We start from the raw sequence: 20,679 nt of genomic DNA on the forward strand, positions 1-20,679 counted from the left end.
GATCATGTTTGGTACAAGATCTTTTCGAGGTTTTGAATGTTTCGGGTTCTATCGGATATCCATTTAGATTCGGGTTCGGTTCGGATAATACCCATAACCCGAAATACCACAAAACATGACCCATTCGGTATTTACGTTGGGTTCGGATCGGTTCGAATTCATTTTTATCGGATCGGATTCGGTTCGGGTTTTCGGGTTCGGTTTATTTACCCATCCCTAGACGGACCCATGGGCCTTAAAAGAATCAAGGCCATAAGTAATCTGTCACGTGGCTAGCTAATGAAGCACGGAGCCGAATCCACAAGCGTAAGGTGTGATGTCATGTAGAGGATCGCTCCACGATTTCGTCAATCAGATCAACTTCTTCTACAATTCTGTAAATATCTACCTACGTGCCTCCCCTTCCCTCTCTTCTCGTGACCACTCTTCCCGTCTCTTCACTGGTGAGGATCTCCATCTCTCTCTCTCTCTCTCTCTCTGAATCGGAAATGTTATCTTCTTCCTTGATCTCCGATCTCGCTCGGAGGTTTTGACCGTTTCTGATTGACGGTATTTGATCGGATCTCGCCATTTTTTTCAGGAGGTGAATTTTGTGTTCCTGCTCGATCGGATTTGAATCTCTGGTTGCTGCGAAAATGCCGCCGTTTTACGCAGGAAAGCTCACGACCTTCGAGGATGATGAGAAGGAGAGCGAGTATGGTTACGTTCGCAAGGTATCATCATCCCGTTTCGTCGATCTTATATCGTTTTGTTTTTGCCTATCTATGTTATAGGGTAGATATTAAGTCGATCTACTACAAGTAGATTGGTGGATTTGTTTTGGAGAACTCTGAATCTGTTGATTTCGTCTTGGTTAAGTAACTCGTATGCTAGTTTCTGATCTGATCTGATCTGATACTTCTTAGTGATGTTAGTGATAATGATATAGAAGTTTTTGGGATGCAGGTTTCAGGTCCCGTCGTTGTTGCTGATGGTATGGCTGGTGCTGCTATGTATGAGTTGGTGCGTGTTGGTCATGATAATTTGATTGGAGAGATCATTCGTCTTGAAGGAGATTCCGCCACCATTCAAGGTTTTGCTCATTTTCTCTGCTTCTTACTCAAATATTTGCATATGAAATTAACGTTTTATGTGTCCTTCTGTGATATCAGTTTACGAGGAAACAGCTGGACTGACTGTTAATGATCCTGTTCTTCGAACTCACAAGGTTCGCGACTTCTTTATCTTGTTTTTTTTAGTAAGTCTACAGCTAACATATATACTATATCCTGAACTTTTCAGCCTCTTTCTGTGGAGCTTGGACCAGGAATCTTGGGAAATATCTTCGATGGAATTCAGGTTCAGTTGGATTTCGAATCTTGAAGTTTATTATGACATCTATGTTTCGTTATAACATTACAAAATTCAGACTCTGGCTTCTCACAATTATTTCTTTAAATATCACAGAGGCCTTTGAAGACTATTGCGAAAAGATCTGGTGATGTGTACATCCCTCGTGGTGTGTCTGTTCCAGCTCTTGACAAAGATTGTCCTTGGGAATTCCAGCCGAATGATTTTGGTATTGTGTTTTACTTCATATATTTGTCTGTGGAAATGTTTATATGGTTTTTAGTCTGATGCAACTATTTTTTCCTTTGTTTCAGTCGAGGGAGACACAATAACTGGTGGTGACTTGTATGCTGTAAGTTTGTTGGACTCCTCCTTAATCTAATCTTGGCAAGGGAATATAGTGTACATAGTTAGTTAGTTAGTTACGTGGAGTTTCCCTTGTTTGCACCGAAAAATATATTTTTTTTTTTCTGATAGTCAAACATAACTTTGGAATGCAGACCGTCTTCGAGAACACCCTGATGACACACCGTGTTGCCCTTCCTCCTGATGCCATGGGGAAGATCACTTACATTGCTCCAGCTGGTCAATATTCCCTTAAGGTTTGACTTTAGCTTTCTCTCAAACAATTTGTATATATACATCCAAAACTCTTTTCTTGTCCTTCAATGTTTGAGTTAATATATGGATAACTTGATCTATTGGTAACCAATTCCGATTCGACAAAAGATTGACTGTCTACTCATGGTTGTTTGGCGGCGTTTTTCATATTCCAGGATACAGTGCTAGAGCTTGAATTTCAGGGGGTTAAGAAATCGTACACCATGCTTCAGGTTTGAGCGTATCTTAAATCTAACTACTTGCAAGTGCAAACGTTCAGCTATTTGGTTCACTTAATAACATTGGTCTGGTTGATAATATGTCAGAGCTGGCCTGTACGTACGCCTAGGCCAGTTGCATCCAAACTTGCTGCCGATACTCCTCTACTTACGGGGCAGGTGATCACTCTATTAATTTTAATACAGTGGTCGTTGTTCATTCGAAGACATTTGTTTCTGATACCCCTTTCTTTTCCCTGTTGTCAGCGTGTGCTTGATGCCCTTTTCCCCTCCGTTCTTGGTGGAACCTGTGCCATTCCTGGTGCTTTTGGCTGTGGTAAAACTGTTATCAGTCAGGCACTTTCAAAGGTAGGCTGTGACACTTTGGTTCACCTTAATGATTGGATATATCGGATTTCCGAAGTTAATTTGTTGTTATGTAATAGTACTCCAACTCCGATGCTGTTGTTTACGTTGGTTGTGGAGAGAGAGGAAATGAAATGGCTGAGGTATACCTCTTCTCATTCTGAATATGCATATTGGTCACATACATCAGAATTTTGGTCTGATGGTTTCTCATAAATTAGGTGCTTATGGACTTCCCACAATTGACAATGACGTTGCCTGATGGTCGTGAGGAATCTGTCATGAAACGTACTACACTGGTTGCCAACACCTCTAACATGCCTGTGGCTGCTCGTGAAGCCTCAATTTACACAGGTAATTTTCAGCCATTTAGGTCCAATAGTTTTTAAAGAAGACCGTTTCCCATCTCTTAATGACAAACATACAATTTGTTACAACCCTCATTGTTATCTTTATGGGCAATGTGAACTCCAGGAATCACTATCGCTGAATATTTCAGAGATATGGGCTACAATGTTAGTATGATGGCAGACTCAACTTCCCGTTGGGCAGAAGCATTGAGAGAAATTTCAGGACGTCTGGTAATCTTTTGCTTCTGACAACTTTTGGTTTATGAATTTTCGTGTTGTCCTGTTACTCCATTTCTCAGTTTATTGACACATATTTTGCTTTGCTTTCTAGGCTGAAATGCCTGCCGACAGTGGATATCCTGCCTATCTAGCAGCACGTTTGGCATCCTTCTATGAACGTGCGGGTAAAGTGAAATGTCTCGGTGGACCAGAACGTGATGGAAGTGTCACAATTGTTGGTGCTGTTTCACCTCCTGGTGGAGACTTTTCAGATCCTGTGACTTCTGCAACCCTTAGTATTGTGCAGGTGATTATCTAGTTCATAGCTGTTTCCCCATCTTCCATTGTACTTGTACATAATCTAGATCTGCTTAGATTCGTATATATTAGCATTTTTTTAGTCTACGTTGAAATCCTTACTCTTCCAATTTGGTTGCTCTTTTTCTTTCATACAGGTCTTCTGGGGTTTGGATAAAAAGCTTGCCCAGAGAAAGCATTTTCCTTCTGTTAATTGGCTGATTTCCTACTCAAAGTATTCCACGGTATGGTTAAATATTCCCGTGTCTTCCTTCATACCTGTCTAGGTGTATACTATGTGTCGAAGTTCTTGTATGTATGAAAAGTTGCTTTGTTTTCTCAGGCATTGGAATCTTTCTATGAGAAGTTCGATCCAGATTTCATCAACATCAGGACAAAGGCCAGAGAGGTGTTGCAGAGGGAAGATGATCTTAATGAAATTGTCCAGGTACGTGTCACTTATCCTTCTTAAACCATCTAATGTTGTTACTAATAAGTTTTGGTCTCTTAGCGACTGTCTTGGCATCTAAACTTTGACTCAAGTTATAGAAAAAATTGCTCTTCAGCAGATATTTTTTTATGAAGGAATTTGTTTGACCCGTGCGTTACACTTTGTGTGCAGCTTGTGGGAAAAGATGCGCTAGCGGAAGGTGACAAAATCACCTTGGAAACAGCTAAGTTATTGAGGGAAGACTACCTTGCTCAAAACGCTTTCACACCGTAAGATTTGTCTCCCTTCGTTTTGCTTTAGTTCTCTCTCAACGAGTTATTTATTCTTGAATCTTTAACAGATATGACAAGTTCTGCCCTTTCTACAAGTCTGTGTGGATGATGCGTAACATTATCCATTTCTACAACCTAGCAAATCAGGTACTAAGATGCTTTGTGAAGTGGATATTTTTTTTGGTAAATTGGTTTGCCCAGTAAAATTGTAACTTGGTCTCAAAATGTTGTTGGGTGATACAACAGGCGGTTGAAAGAGCAGCTGGAATGGATGGTCAAAAGATTACTTACACTCTCATCAAGCATCGTTTGGGAGATCTTTTCTACCGTTTAGTGTAAGCAAACTTCAATGAATCAATCATTATATAGCTCTAGTGAAATGTGTGTGGAACTGAAGTTGTGAGTCGATGGAAACAACAGGTCTCAGAAGTTCGAAGATCCAGCAGAAGGGGAGGCTGCGCTTGTGGCTAAATTCAAGAAACTGTACGAGGATCTCACTGCTGGATTCCGTGCCTTGGAGGATGAAACTCGGTAAGCTCTCGTCAGAGTCTCCACAAGTCCGAAAAGTGCTCTCTTGTGTGTTTTGAGCCAAACAACTATCATAGTGGTTGGTATTCTATTTATCGGTGGTTTGGTTCGATCGATCGAGTTTTATCCCTGCGAACGTCATGAATCTCCGGCTGTGCTGTGTAATATGTTTGATTCGTTGTTTTTTGTTTTGTATGTTTTCGTTTTGATGGTAATAAGGTACAGCCAAAGTGAGTCATCTATTTGATTTGATGTACCTCTCAATTCAATAAGTTATTGTTATTATTGTCCAAATGCACTTAAAAAAACTATTGGTGATACTTTTACTTTCCCATAATATCATCATTTTGTATTTTTTCTTTTGGTCCACATTGGCCAACAATGTTTGTCCTATGGTTTGATTTAAAATATACTTGTTGATGTTGGTATACGTGTGGAAGACCAAGGCGAGAACTCGCTTGTCATCAACATCCTCTTCAAATCTTAACACCAAGGAGGTAATTCTGTTAAGAAATCCTCAGAAATGGTAACGGCTGGCTGAGCAATTCTTATAACTTCAAAGTTCAAACACGGGCAGAGATTAGTTCGCCAGGAGAGCTCCGTCGTGATCGAGCCACTGGTATGATCAAGTTAGTATTGGTTCTTAGTTGTTCTCTCTCTATATGGGCCACATATGAAAATGTAAGATGAGCTAGGCCCATATGTTTGGGCTAGCCTAGACGGCCTACTAGCAAATATTTATTTTTTTTCTCGACAAAGCAGACATTTTTAAGCAATTGAGGGTGTTTTAGATAAGTTTTTAATAGTATGGAGCTATATGGATAATTACTTAAACGAGAAGAGTGATAAGTGGCAGTGTGTCATTGGATAGGATGTGTCACTAACTCACTAAGGAGTGAAAAACAATTACTTTTTTTTTTACGAAAATAGTACCAAAAATAAAAATATTCCGAAAGTTCTCTAGAAAGTATTCGGAGACAAGAGAGAGAGGAGGAGAGAGCGCTTCTTCGGCAAGGACAAGCTTACGCCAATGGCGGTTTCCTCCTGATCATTCCCGGGAAAGCCGCCGTGTAATTTCTCTTCTCGCTTACGCAATCAATTTCCAGGTGTAGATCATGTAAAAAGGTTCTCTTAGTAACGGAAGTTAGATCTAACGCGATTGAAGTATAATAGTGTTAGGCAGATGAAGTCTGATGCATAGTCCCTTTCGTTTAGATCTTTTAGGGTCTCATGCGGTCTTTGTTTAATTGCGTTATCTGGTTGCGTTTTGCGTACATAGGAGGAACGTTATTTTGAATTTAATTTGAAAATGTTATTCGGTAGGTGAAGAGAAAACTCATGGGTTAATAATGCTTTTCTATTTTCGTCAGGATCTTTGATTAGGTGGAAACTTCAACTCTTGCTCATTACCAACTGAGAAAGTTTGAAGAAGCTGGAATCAAAGATATAGCTAGACTTGGATGGTTGCTTCGTGCTAACTTATGAAGTAGTGTTAACATTCGGAAGAGAATCTTGTAGTATATATCACAAACTCAGCGTCATTGCCTGTATCCATAAGTCCGGAGGGAAAACTCAGCTCAATAGATGATGATGGATGAAGATGTTGAGCAGGCCAGTTTGTTGTCTTTCAGTGACAGGCCTAGGGCTTTTCCCAACATGCGTAGTAAAACCTACAGTCCACTGGTTAGTGCTTTTCTTCTTGGTTGAGTCAGTTCATTAAGATTTGATTATAAAAATTAACACTTTTGTCATGTTATTACTTATTTCTGTTAGCATTTTTGTTTCCCTCCTTTGAAATTGTAAAAAGTTTTTTTTTTTTTGGGGCAGATATTCCGGATTCTTAGGAGATTGAATGTTCGTGTTCTTTCTGTAATTCTGCTAATCTGCTTTGGAGCCATCTTTTTCATGGGAGCTAGTACTTCTCCTATCATCTTGTTCGTCTTCACTGTATGCATCTTCAGCTTCCTTCTGTCACTATATTTAACCAAATGGGTTTTAGCGAAAGATGAAGGACCCCCAGAGATGGTTCAGGTAAGCTCTCACTCTATTTATGTGGTGTTAATCATGATGTTGGCTTTTTCTTTTTGTTTCCGTTTTTGATATAATTTGTGAGGTGATTCTCTTACTTCTTAGATATCAGATGCTATACGTGATGGAGCTGAAGGGTTTTTCAGAACGCAGTATAGCACTATATCCAAGATGGCTATTTTGCTAGCTTTTGTGATTCTTTGCATATATCTGTTCCGTAGCTTGACTCCCCAGCAAGAGGCTGCTGGTTTAGGAAGGTGAATATGCATATGATTACACACACAAGATTTGTTTAATCTTTTTTTTTTTTTTTTGTTATGAATGATACTTAGCTTATATTGCTGTTTGCTGTAGGGCGATGTCTGCTTATATTACTGTTGCCGCATTTCTGTTGGGGGCGCTATGCTCAGGTATTGCTGGATATGTTGGAATGTGGGTGTCAGTTCGTGCTAATGTGCGGGTCTCCAGTGCTGCTAGACGATCTGCGAGAGAGGCATTGCAGGTTCTTTTTCTTTTTAGTTTAGTTATTTTTCGTAGGACGTGCACATATCACTAAATACTAACAAGGAGATATAATGCAGATAGCCGTTCGTGCTGGTGGATTTTCAGCCCTGGTTGTTGTTGGTATGGCTGTGATTGGTATCGCCATCCTTTACTCTACGTTTTATGTTTGGTTGGGAGTGGATGATTCTCCAGGCTCAATGAGTGTTAATGACCGTAAGTGTCCTCTCTTCTGCTTTCTATGAAAATCAATTACATCTTCATCTTGTCTGCATGCCCTTAGTATACATCATTTTACGGAGTTCATTGTAGCAGTATTTGCTTAATCATGTTGCTAATAGCCGTATTTTTTCATGATCTCTTACAGTGCCTCTTCTTCTCGTGGGATATGGTTTTGGTGCTTCGTTTGTCGCCTTATTCGCTCAGTTGGGTGGTGGAATATACACTAAGGGAGCTGATGTTGGGGCAGATCTCGTCGGAAAAGTTGAGCAGGGTATTCCTGAGGATGATCCTCGGAATCCTGCTGTTATTGCTGATTTGGTATTCCATCTTTGTCCTTTTGGCTCTGTGCATGCCCAGTGTACACTCTATAGTGTACCCGCCAAATTCAAAGTCTTAAAAGGTTATCTTTTCGCCATTTATGCTTTTAAAAGTATTTTTTTCTCGTCTTCTTGTAGGTTGGAGACAATGTGGGGGACTGTGCTGCCAGAGGTGCTGATTTATTTGAAAGTATAGCTGCAGAAATTATCAGCGCTATGATACTAGGTGGAACAATGGCTAAGAAGTGCAAAATTGAAGGTATGTAGGGATTTTTCTGTAAAAAGTTACTTCTCACATGAAATATATCTGATCTATGGTTTGAGTTCCTGACTTATGCTGATCAAAAAGACATCTAGGATTATAATTTGTAATGCAACCCTAAGAAATTGTGTAGAGAACTTTAGCTCATAAGATTGCACATCTTGTTTTCAAAAACATCTACGCTTTATGGTTGTTTTGGTCACTATATCCGCAATGACTGGAGGGTGCATTATTACTGCGTAGGATTTGAAAAGCCATATAGAATGTGTATAGAGTTTGTAGTTTAGAATATGAATCTGTGTAGGCATGATGTGAAAATTGAAGGAAGACTACTTTTCATGAAATCTGTAGTGTTAGTTACGCTTGACTACGTCAACTTATAGAATATCATTACTTGGCCATTTCTAGTCGTGGTGGTGATTTGCAATTTAAATGATCAACTCTGTGCTTACTAGAATTTCTATGTATTACGCAGATCCATCAGGCTTTATCCTATTTCCTCTAGTTGTTCATTCTTTTGACTTGGTAATATCATCAATTGGTATATTATCAATCAAGGGAACACGTAATGCTAGCGTCAAATCTCCGGTAGAGGATCCAATGGCTGTACTTCAGAAAGGATATTCTCTGACGATTATATTAGCGGTTTTGACTTTTGGCGCGGTAATATTGTCCGACCATTTACTGTCTTCTTTCTTCTGTTGATTTTCTTTAATCTTCTTCTGACATCATTATATATGTTTTGTAGTCCACTCGCTGGTTGCTTTACACCGAACAAGCTCCATCTGCATGGTTCAGTTTCGCTCTATGTGGGTTGGTTGGCATCATCACAGCCTATGCATTTGTCTGGATATCCAAATATTACACAGACTATAAGCATGAGCCTGTTAGGACGCTGGCTCTTGCTAGCTCGACTGGCCACGGAACCAATATAATTGCTGGGGTCAGCTTGGGTCTGGAATCGACAGCTCTTCCCGTCTTGGTTATAAGTGTTGCTATAATATCTGCTTATTGGCTGGGCAATACCTCGGGACTAGTTGATGAAAACGGAATCCCCACTGGAGGGCTATTCGGAACAGCTGTTGCTACTATGGGAATGCTAAGCACTGCAGCTTATGTTCTTACTATGGACATGTTTGGCCCCATAGCTGATAACGCTGGTGGAATCGTCGAGATGAGCCAGCAGGTAAATGTCACATGATTGGTTTTAAAGGCTTCTATGTTTTAAATATATATACTAATATAGACGTAATTAATGTAGCCAGAGAGTGTCCGTGAGATCACTGATCTTCTTGATGCTGTTGGGAACACAACAAAAGCAACAACAAAAGGTTTTGCCATTGGGTCTGCTGCACTTGCGTCGTTCCTTCTTTTTAGTGCGTATATGGACGAGGTTTCAGCTTTTGCTAGTGTGTCTTTCAAAGAGGTAAATGTTATTACAAAACCTTTGTTGTATCTTTCATGTTCAGACAGCTTCTCATACTCATCCTCGGATCAAAAACAGGTTGATATTGCTATCCCAGAAGTCTTCGTAGGTGGACTATTGGTTCCATGCTTATTTTCCTCTTTAGTGCTTGGGCATGCGCGGCAGTTGGACGAACTGCACAAGAGGTTGTTAACGAAGTAAGAAGACAATTTATAGAGAGGCCTGGCATAATGGTGAGCATAGTTTTCCTTTCTTCTTCTATGTTTATGGGCTTGTCGTTGTTGACTAACTTGCTGTAACAGGAGTACAAGGAGAAGCCAGATTATAGCCGCTGTGTTGCCATCGTAGCATCTGCAGCTTTGAGGGAAATGATAAAACCCGGAGCTTTAGCTATAGCATCGCCCATTGTAGTTGGTAAGTTAATAATGCTTTTGTATTATTGTACTGGATCAAGAAGATTGTGAACAAAACAAAACCTCTTGGCTCTTTCTCTCTCAGGTTTGGTGTTCCGGATATTGGGATACTACACGGGACAACCTCTGCTTGGAGCTAAAGTTGTAGCGTCTATGCTCATGTTTGCAACGGTTTGTGGTATCTTAATGGCACTATTCCTAAACACAGCGGGTGGTGCTTGGGACAATGCAAAGAAATACATAGAGACTGGTGCACTCGGTGGCAAAGGAAGTGAAGCTCACAAAGCAGCGGTGACTGGTGATACGTAAGCATTTCGTTTTTTTACTTCAAAAAAAAAAATCTCGATCAAAGCTGTATTCATAAAAGCGATTTTTCTCATTAGTATTCATTTGAAAATTGCAGTGTGGGAGATCCGTTCAAGGACACGGCTGGTCCGTCCATTCATGTGCTCATCAAGATGCTTGCGACTATAACTCTTGTCATGGCTCCGGTTTTCCTGTGAGTGAGGACCATTACTTACCCACCTAGAGACCGTCTCCTGCACAAACATAGCGAGGTAGGGAGAGGTTGGTTATGATTATGAGTGTGTCCCATGGATTAATGGTTTTGGTATGTTCATTTCATCTGAATAAACGAGATGTTTCTGTTTTTGAGTTTAGTGACACTTTTAAGCAAGTCTAGAGACATTTAATCAGGCCCAATGTGACTTTTGGAGATTTTTTAACTCTCACTACTAGATTTCATCTTTCTAGCACTTCTTGCTCTTCTTTAGTTGCCTCCCACTCGGACAGACATTTGTCTGCTCTCGTAGCATGAGTGAATGAATCAACCAATCAATAACTCTCATACAGTTTTTTTCTGAGAGTTACAGTTCCCTCTATTTCAGGCAAGAAACAGTTTCCAAGATTAAGATATACTCTCTGTTCTTAAATATAAGATGTTTAAGTAGAAACATACATATTAAGAAAATTATTTTTGTCTAAAAAGTATCATTAAACATAAAGTAATAATCAGTCAATTATAAAATAGATTATTAAATATAATTGGTACACAATTTTAATAAAGTAAAAGTCATTAAAATTCTGTAAAACATCCTCGGTGAGGGAGTAGTTTCGTAGCTGCTTTTGTTTACCGATAAATATAACGATTTCCATTTAAATAATGTCATTCTTTTAATACATTAGTGTGGCCCATCTTACAGATAAATGGGGTTATATACCCGTGATGGGTCTTATTAAAAGCCATTACAATATCAATATTATAACAGAATAACAGATTCACTAGGCTCTACCCTAACTTCTTCTTCAAGCTTCTGATGAACATCAAAGAAACTTGCTGTGTCTTTGTTTTAATTCCTGCAAATCTTTAGCGTTAAAAAAAACAAGATGATCCCAATACTAGGATTGAGATTCTTCAGGTAGAGATTCTGAACTCGTTACAAAAGGATCACTCTGCAAGGAAGAAACAAATATAAAAGGTTACAAAACAACATAAAGTTCAAACATTTACGAGCAGTTTTAGATAAAGAACAAAACTCACAGATGATGAGATGGAGACTTGGCTAGTGTTAGCAGAGTTCCCGTGGCTTCCTGCATTAATCACATTCCCTAGACTCTCTTCACCAATATCTCTTAACCTATTAAGCTCAGGCAATATCTCTTTCCCAAGATCAGGTCTATCTTTCCTTCTTAACTCTGCACATTGAAGTGAAAGCTTAGCTAACGACATGGCTTCTTCCATAGGCCAATCTGGTACTGCTGGATCAAGCATATCCTTAAGTCTCCCTTCTTCTATCGCTTGTTCAACGTAATAAGTCAAACCCATTGGCTGTTTCCCTGTCAAGATCTGCAGCAGCATGATCCCTAGTGAATAAACATCTGATTTCACGCCTAACATTCCTGTCTGTTGATACTCAGGATCAATGTAACAGAACGTTCCTGCAGCTGAAGTGACTCGGTACTGTGTAACGTTCTCTGCTACCGCAGGGACTAATCTGGCTAGCCCTACATCACTGATCTTGCTAACGTAGTTGTAGTCTAGGAGCACGTTTGCTGGTTTAAGGTCTCTGTGGACAATTGGTTCAGGTTTGGTCTGGTGGAGGAAGAGTAGTCCTGTAGCTATCTCAGCAGCGATTCTGAAACGTAGCTGCCAAGAAATTGGCGGTGTGTTGCCTTGCATGAAAAGTCTATCTTCTAAGCTTCCTTTTGCCATGTATTCATAAACAAGGATCCCAAATTCTGGACAAGCTCCAAGAAGAAGCACCATGTTAGGATGCCTTATGCAGCTCAACACTTCAACCTGCAAAAAGACATTTAAACATATGTTTAGGCATGCGGTTTTGAACCGAACCAAACCGAACCAAAATTTTCGGTTAGTTCGGTTACGAGTTTGATTCATTTCAGCAGGTTTGTAAAAAAACTTTGATTTTCGGTTTGGTTTGGTTTAGTAATCAGTTAGTTTGTTTCGGTAATCAGTTAGTTCGGTTTTTCAAAAAAAAATTGTTAACCAAATTTTGAATTGGATTAAAACTGAATAACCCGACTTAACCGAAAATACCTGAATTTAACCAAATTTTTAACGAAATATAATCGAAACAAAAAACTTTGGTTTATTTTGGTAAAAAATGTAAAAACCGAACTACCAGAATACATAACCGAACTTTTTCCTGTTCAGTTCAGAAGATTTTGCTCGAACCGAGCTACCTAAATTTCGAACTATCCGAACCCGCATGCAGTTGATATGTTTGTGTAAAGATGAAAACACTTTTGTAAGAATGTTTTTTTATTACCTCTTTTTGAAACTGTGATCTTCCTTGAGCTGCATCAGGACGTAGAACTTTAACAGCAACACTTGTGTGATCAAGATAGCCTCTAAAGACAGGACCATAGCCTCCTTCTCCAACTTTTTTAGACTCGTCAAAATTTGAAGTGGCTTCTTCTATTTCTTCAACAGTGTATTTCCTATACCGAACAAATCCATGAGAGAATGAATCTGATTCTTTCAAAGCCGTCATTTCTACAGTTACTCTTCTCTTAGCTTCCACTTCTGCTAATCTCTTTGCAGCTTCTGCAGCTTCCAAGGCTGCTTTGGCTTTAGCTCTCTCCTTTTCCACTATTGACATTGCTGCTTCCTCTGAACTCTTTGCTTCTTCTAACCTTCTTTCCTCTTCAGTTCTGAGCTTTTGCAGCGCCGATGCCTAAAATATCAGAAAAACAACATTCAGTTTACATGTATTAGTCTCCTTCCACTACAATAAACAGGAGTTGTAGAGTTCAATGCCTAGTGTATTTTATTACCTGTTGTCTAGCACTTAAAGCTTCTTTGCAGGCTGTACTATACATATCCATGGTTTGTTTGAGCTCTAGACGCAGCCTCTTCATTTCAGCTTCAATATCATCCTGCAACAAAACAAACAAACAAACACACATCTAAGCAAACATTCTAAATGAAATCCTTATGTTGATTCTGGAAGTAAATCTCAATAAAATGCCACATCTTTGGGCCGGACAAATCTTTAGTAGATTATGATTTTTTCCTAAATGGAAAATGAAAATTAGGTTTTGAGGTTGTATAAATTCATTCACATGATAAATGTATATATCCTAAAACGGGTATTTGCCTCTCTAAGTATTCTTTGTTTTCTTCGTGAATAATTCACGTTCTTCACAACATTTTAAGAGAACAAAAAAAAAGTGAAGGATCTTGAGTAAACTACTAGTACTAACCACGCCTTGAGATGAATATGAAGATGTTCCACCACTCTCTTCAGAGAATGTAGATGATTCATTAGGGAAACTAGGATCACTGAACTTAAACTCTGAGCTTGTTGACATTCTTGAACTCCTTCCAGATTCAGGAAAATCGTGAGTGAAGGAAGAGCGGTCAACGCTTGGTCTCCCTGAGCTGATGAAGGAAATGTCATGAGAGTCTCTATGTGAAGATGGACTGATGAATGAAAGGTCGCTATCTGAATCATATAAGTCTCCATATTGTTTGCCTTGTCGTCTCACTAACGGTGATCTACAAAAAAATATAAGATGTTCAAAATATTTTAGACCCATGTTTACTAGAATGATTTGTATAGGCCTAGTGACTAGGTGGATTATTGGGACTAGACCTCAACGAATTATTTGTTTATTTATTATATATTATATATTTTAATTTATTAAGTTTATTTATAAAATTATTTTGATGAATTATAACAAATAGATATACAAAAACAAAATAAAAAAAACTTGTGGACTTACACAACTGATTTACATAAATTTAAATCAAATTACACCAACTTAAACTACATTAACCGATTTAAAATGATTTAAACTGTTTTAATTAGATTTTTTAACATTGTTTTCGATTATGACCGATTTGTTGTTTAGGCCTATACGCTAAACCGATTTCTTTAGAACATTGACCAAAGACATCATTTTAATTGCTTCAGATGTCCTTACCTTATAGAATCATATTCAACTGATCGACGAGGCCTGGATGGCGTACTACCTGTTTGCAAAAACCAATGAAACACATAATAAGAACAGATTCTGAGAATACATTTTTTTTTTAAGGAAGTAATCAAACCTGCAGACTGGCTATGATCATGGTGTTTTGGTGCTTTCTCAGGAGTGGTAGGGTGTTGATTGTCAAACTCAGAGAGCTGCTTTGAACTTTTATAAGGAGCAGGACGAGATGCATTTCTTACTGAAGCAATCTTGCCTTTTGAAATGACATAAACATTGCAGAAATCTGGAGCTTGCTTTGATAGAGTTGTTGGCAAATCCGTTTTGAATCGCCTGCTCGGAGAATATTATATATATTCAAGACTTTGTTACAAAACATGAAAGAAGAAAGACTATAATATATACCTCATGAAGCCATTACGTGATGCAGCTCCAACGACTAGGTTTTCTATTGCGGAAGATGAAACAAATTCGGTAATGGCTCTCACTTTATCTATGTCTTCAAGTAATATGTCTTGACAGTTTATCTGCTCCAAGAAATATATAAAAAAATTGTTAAAAGATCCAAACCCTAAAAGCATAGGGTTTGATTGTCAACACTCTTTACGGGAACAGTAACAGTGGAAGGACACGAAGAGATCTTGAGCTAACTTCTCTGATTCCTGCTTCTGCTGTGGTGTTGCTTCTGCAATATCTACAGCATAAAAAAACAAAACTTAGGGTTCTTTCCGTCAAGAAGAACCCTAATAAATGATGAATGTGAGAAGTGTTTAGAACCTGAAGAAGAAGAAGAATGTGATTTGGAGAGGACATGAATGAGAGAGATGGTTTGGCCACGAGAAGCAAGATTTTCGATGGTCCATTTAAGAGCATGTTGGCTTCCTTTGTCTTTGTCTATTGCAACTGCTACTGAACCTTTTCCTGTTTCTTTCTTTCCTCCGTTATTTGCTTTTGGTAGCCACATTATTTCTCTTCTATATATTTACTTATCCTTTTGAGAAATAATAACAAACAAAAGGATGGAAAAGAACAAATATCCTTTGAGAGAAAAAACTTCACTTGGATTTCAGAAAATGAAAAAAAAATGTTAAAAAGTTTTGATTTTGTAATGGGTTAGAGGATTTCCTCTTTTCTAACGGTTGTTATTTAAGGGTTTTTTTTTGGCTGATAATCTAATTTCAGATAGATTATAGTACAAACTCATTTGTTTGGTTTGACCTTTTTCTAATATTGAAAAGTGTAACAGATGGTGTAAATTTAAACGATCACATCTCTCTTTAATCACCTCTAGAAACTTGCCTTGCATTGACGGTAGGTAGAAACAAAATACTTTCTGGATCCTAAATATTTTAATAATGTACTTTTACTACAACATGAAACTGGATTAACGTGTATTTAATCTTTTTCATGTTATCGCATAAAAGAAATCTTATAATCTCTTTTCTTTTATCAACTAAATCTTATAATCTCTATACTCCTAAAAGAAAATTGTATACTCAGAGTAGTGCCTATGTGTTAAGAAAAGAGGCAGCTGCCTCAGGCCTCTCTTCGTATTGTTAATTTTGGGATCTCATTTTTTCAATCAATTGGTCTAAAAATCTTTATATATGTCTACTTTTATTAATATTTTTCTACAAATTTAATTGTATCATTCTTTTCCGGTCTAAATTATATATATAGTTTTAGCTTTTGAATATTCACTTATTTATTGTTTGTTGTGTATGTTTTATTTTCTACATACTTTTATCATATTTTTTTTTATTCATTTGGTATTACAATGTTGGATACTTTTATAACTTTGAAATTACAGTTTTAATTTATTTTTATTAGCATGGGTGTGATTTTTTTGGATCATCATTCTTTGAATACATGTAAACAATCTGAATAAATATTTTTCATTAACTATTTTCATATTTATGTTTACTAACTTCACAATCTATACTATTAAAAGGGAAGCATTCTTAAAAATCTACTTATGCAAGGTTGTTTGGACCTATTAGTTAGACTAACACCATATAATTCAGCCTATTTTTAAGCCAAAGTAATATTTCATACATCAACTCATAATTTCCTTAATGTACAAAAAGAGATATTGTAACTAACAACGATATTTTACGTAAATATTTTATTATTATTTTCTTAATACAGAAAATAACTTAAGGAGATAGTCATAACAAACGGATTAATATTAATGTACATATTTTTGGACCCTACATATAGATTATCGAACATATGATGCGTACCTTTGTATTAAAAATTTAACAATATTCATTGCACTTTTTAAGTGATATGTTATTCATGTATTTCTTGACTCTTTTTATGAAATGTTATCACAAATTTAATATCTGAAATTGAAAACTATATCAATACTAAAATAATTGGTTTTATAATAATGTAAATTGATAGTTGTAACTATGATATAAATATATGCGAGGAAAATTCATTTTTAAATTGATAGTTTGTGTGTTAATGACAATGTTTTGAAAACCGAACGGGACACTGATTCAACATTGCACCTTGGTCAATGGCCGACCAGTTTAATCGGTTTAACCGCTTAATTTTAATTTAATTTTAAATTAAGTAACTATATATATGTAAAGAGACGGGGCTGAGACACCAACATGTTTCAGGTTCGATCCACCTGCTGAGCGAAACTAAGTCACAATTATCTTGGTCACCTAACACGGATATGGGTCCATGCTTTAGGGCCTATTTGAATACCCGGAGAGAGGGTCTATCCTTGGGGATTAGTCTGGGTCTCTCCATGGGCCTAGGATACCCCCAGGTTAATCAAAAAAAAAAAGTATAACTATAAATTAATTTTGATATAAGTTTATATCAATGTTATATTTTAAAAATGATATGAAAAATAAAATTCAAAATTCAAAAACTAAAACTAATTTATTTATATATGTAGTAGAAAACAATATTAAATTTTGATGAAATCTTATTATAATTTGCAAATTTTTTTATTTTTAACTTGAATTTGCGAAAACTGGGTTTAATATTGAACTAGATCCGATTTAACTCAAATTCAGTTTTTAGCACAACTCGAAACCAGTTAGAAGAGCGAGTCATGATCCGACTGGTTCGATCGTACGGTCCGATCAGATTTTCAAAACATTGGTTAATACAGTTCAATAATTAAAATATATATTTTTAATAATGAATATCTTTACTACTAGAAACATACATATCATCTTTAAATCTATTTCAAACAAATCTCACACTATAAAAAATAAAAAATAATAAAAACATTAAAAATCAATAGTTATAATGTGAAACAAAAAATTATACTAGATTTAAAATTTTTTAAAATTTCAAATCCGCGCTTCTTAAGCGCGGGTCAAAATGTAGTAAGTTTTATTAAACCCCCAATTTTTAGAAGAGTTATTTTCACTCTAGGGCAGTTTTAAGTTTTCTATTACACTTTAGAGCAGTTGTTGCTCCTTAGACACTTTTTTCTAACTTTCTTCTAACTTGTTCTCTTCTTTTCTAACTAAAGTATAATTTAGTTATAATTAAGTGGACCCACTCAATATTTCATCTCTTCATTATTTTTTGTAACCACGTAAGCAATTGTGTAACCATATAATAAAAACATCGGTGATAGAAACGGCTTGGCCGGAAGCTGTCGAAGAGCTTCCTCCTTCACGCCGTGCTCCCCAACTAATCCGCCTCGCTCTGTGACAGTAATAAAAAGAAGAAGCAAGATTTACGTTTTATCGTAGAAACAAAATCAGTTAGAGCTTGAAATCGTGTCTTATATGATATTATACATGTTTAAAGGTATAATAGGCAAGAAGAAAAAAAACGGATGATTAAGATGACGATAATGGCTGGCGGCCATAGAGGAAAATTGCAGAAAACCCTAATTGATTTTGGGGAAGATGAAGTTAAAATACTAAAATACCTTTCATTAAAAATGATTTATATGTACATGATATGTTGTACATACAAATACAATATCCACATGTACAACGATTCATATGTACATGAAACGAGACATCCCTTGTTTAGGTTCCACGTTGATTATGATTTCCTGGAGGAGCATACCTAAATGGTTTTCCTCATGCAATCCATAAAGATATATAACATACATTTGTAAGTTATAACATTTGTACATTTAAATAGCATTCAAATGTACACACATATCGTTGTCTTCTTGTACAACGACTCACATGTACACCGGTGTATACTAGTATGTTTTTCATATATGTACATCGATGTGTACATACAAAAATTGTTCATGTGTACTTTTTTTTTTGTAACACTGTTCATGTGTACATATATGATTTATTCGAATAAAGTAAACAAATTCCATGTTGCATTTTTGTTGTTATGTACATCTTGTTCATGTACACGAGTATATTGAGTAACCACATGAATATGATCTTGGCATCTTGTTCAGTGTACATGTGTACATGAGAAGACGAAAAGAATCTAAATGTACATCGTGCAAACAATGTATTTATTGTGTTAACACTATCTACATTATGTTAACATTGGTGTGAATTCTAAAAGTCGTAGAAGCTTAATTTTTTAGATAGAAAATCTACAAAAAGTTGTATATCAGAATCATCAATGTGTACACATATATTCATTGTCCACATATACACTATTTTACAAGGACCAAAAGTGAAAATTAAAGAAACTTCATCTCAAAGTTCAACAATGGCGATCAATATCTCGATGCAACAGCGGCTTCGCTTTATAGTCCACCGGAGGTAACAGAGAGAGGCTAAGATCACGGCAAAGACGTAACATACGTCATCCACCGGACTTGAGACACCGCAAAAGATAAGTCCCGTGGAAAAAAGGAGACTGTGGCGGTGGAGTTCGTTGTGGCTGTGATTTGCGGTGTATAATAAACATAGCTTGACATATCTCAAAAGATAGATTGAATAATAAAGATATTGATTATAAACATATTTTATTAAAAGAATGTTCTGAAAAAACAACATTGATTTTACAAAAAAGATCGAAGAACTGAAGGAAAAGAAACGAAGAAGAAAATACATGGGACCCACATTCTTTTATTTAGTTAGTTTATGACTAGAAAATGAGTTTGGTTAGAAAAAACTGCCTTAGTAGCACAAACTGCCTTATAGTATAATATTAAAACTTGAAACTGTCTCTTAGTGTAATATTTCTTTTTAGAATTGTCTTAGGCCCCATATGGTCTAGGCACGACACTGATGATACTATGGCATATTAGTTATTTTGTCACTGTATTTTCAAAAGAAAATTACCTTTCAATAATGATATATTGGTCAAACCATTTTCTGGCAATCTCCAGCTATATGGCCGACTTTTCCACAGCTGTAACATGTTCCCTGTTCTCGGCAAACTTGAGCTATATGGCTGACTTTTCCACAGCTCTAACATGTTCCTTGTTCTTGGCAATCTCAAGCTAGATGACCAAGTTTTTTTTTTTTTTTTACAGTAAAAAAAATAAAAAAAAATTAAAAAAAAAAAGAGTTTTTTTACAGTTTTGACATTTTCCCTTTTATTGGCAATCTAGAGCTATATGATCACCACCAAGACACCAATACCTGTGATGACCCTTCATGCTACATTGACAACAATATATTTGGTTAAGCTTATACATGTATCATTTAAATCGAGTTTATAAACGTTTTAAAATGATATGTTATTTATCAGAGTACAAAAAACCTGAATATACATTAGTTCCTTTCTCCACTGTTTCTTCTTCCAAACATTCTTTTGTTTGTGGTGTGGAAGTAACATTCAAGGTCCATAGTCACCATCTCCTATCAAGTTGCAAATGTCCGAACATTCCACTAAGCTACACACACACAAAGCAACAACAAGAGTACTCATGAACTCCTGACTCCTCTAGGTTAAAGATTCATGCTGAACAACAAACTTTATTCACTTCTCTGCGTTTTTGGATTTGGGTCGTTGTATCCTCTGTTTCTTGCTGTCTTCACCAGAAACATTTCCGGTACATTCGATAGCGTCTCACCATCTTGCGGAGGAGGAGGAAGAATCTCTGCAGAAGCTACGGACACTGAAGCCATAATCGTGGCTGCTATGGCCCCAAACGCCGCTGTGGATATACAAACTGTCGCTGCAGCCGATTTAGTCACCCAGCAGCTATGACACTGATATCTACTACTTCGGTTGTTCAATAGATTCAAACGGTAGAGAGAAGGATACAGAGTGTGTGTTATCATTACTTAACTGGTTCTTTTGATCTCATCAGATTCTCTGCGTCTTGTTTTCGCGACAAGGTTAACCTAGTGGTTCTTGTTGAACACTCTATCTTGTTTAGACACTTGTCAATATCTGGTGGCTTGGAATTTAGAAACTTTTCAGACTTCCACGTATGCCAGAATCTTATGCTTACATGACACAATCACACACAATTTAAAAACAGTAGTAATTAACCATAAGACTAA

General features: G+C 36.8%; 1 protein-coding gene and 2 pseudogenes across 1 annotated transcript; 2 read left to right on the plus strand and 1 right to left on the minus strand.

The window, feature by feature from the left end:
- The first annotated feature begins 286 nt into the window (after positions 1-286).
- On the plus strand, positions 287-4,984 carry LOC106381541 (V-type proton ATPase catalytic subunit A-like). Its single transcript, XM_013821450.3, has 21 exons — positions 287-443; positions 581-713; positions 946-1,072; positions 1,152-1,207; positions 1,282-1,338; positions 1,447-1,558; positions 1,644-1,681; positions 1,830-1,931; positions 2,106-2,162; positions 2,256-2,327; positions 2,415-2,516; positions 2,594-2,656; positions 2,735-2,867; positions 2,988-3,094; positions 3,195-3,389; positions 3,538-3,624; positions 3,723-3,827; positions 4,002-4,099; positions 4,171-4,249; positions 4,349-4,437; positions 4,523-4,984. The coding sequence occupies exons 2-21, from the start codon at positions 636-638 to the stop codon at positions 4,635-4,637; spliced, it is 1,872 nt and encodes a 623-aa protein (XP_013676904.1). The 5' UTR covers positions 287-443; positions 581-635; the 3' UTR covers positions 4,638-4,984.
- A 509-nt stretch (positions 4,985-5,493) lies between these two features.
- On the plus strand, positions 5,494-10,501 carry LOC125603033 (annotated as a pseudogene).
- A 450-nt stretch (positions 10,502-10,951) lies between these two features.
- On the minus strand, positions 10,952-15,540 carry LOC125603037 (annotated as a pseudogene).
- Positions 15,541-20,679: the final 5,139 nt, after the last annotated feature.

The sequence above is a fragment of the Brassica napus genome, unplaced genomic scaffold (assembly GCF_020379485.1).
Source record: "Brassica napus cultivar Da-Ae unplaced genomic scaffold, Da-Ae ScsIHWf_3070;HRSCAF=3881, whole genome shotgun sequence".
Lineage (NCBI taxonomy): Eukaryota > Viridiplantae > Streptophyta > Magnoliopsida > Brassicales > Brassicaceae > Brassica > Brassica napus.

Coding starts and splice junctions, on each gene's coding strand:
- LOC106381541 (XM_013821450.3), top strand. CDS start 636: ATGCCGCCGTTTTACGCAGGAAAGCTCACGACCTTCGAGGATGATGAG. Junction 1,208..1,281: donor CTGTTCTTCGAACTCACAAG/GTTCGCGACTTC, acceptor TGAACTTTTCAG/CCTCTTTCTGTGGAGCTTGG. Junction 2,517..2,593: donor TCAGTCAGGCACTTTCAAAG/GTAGGCTGTGAC, acceptor GTTATGTAATAG/TACTCCAACTCCGATGCTGT.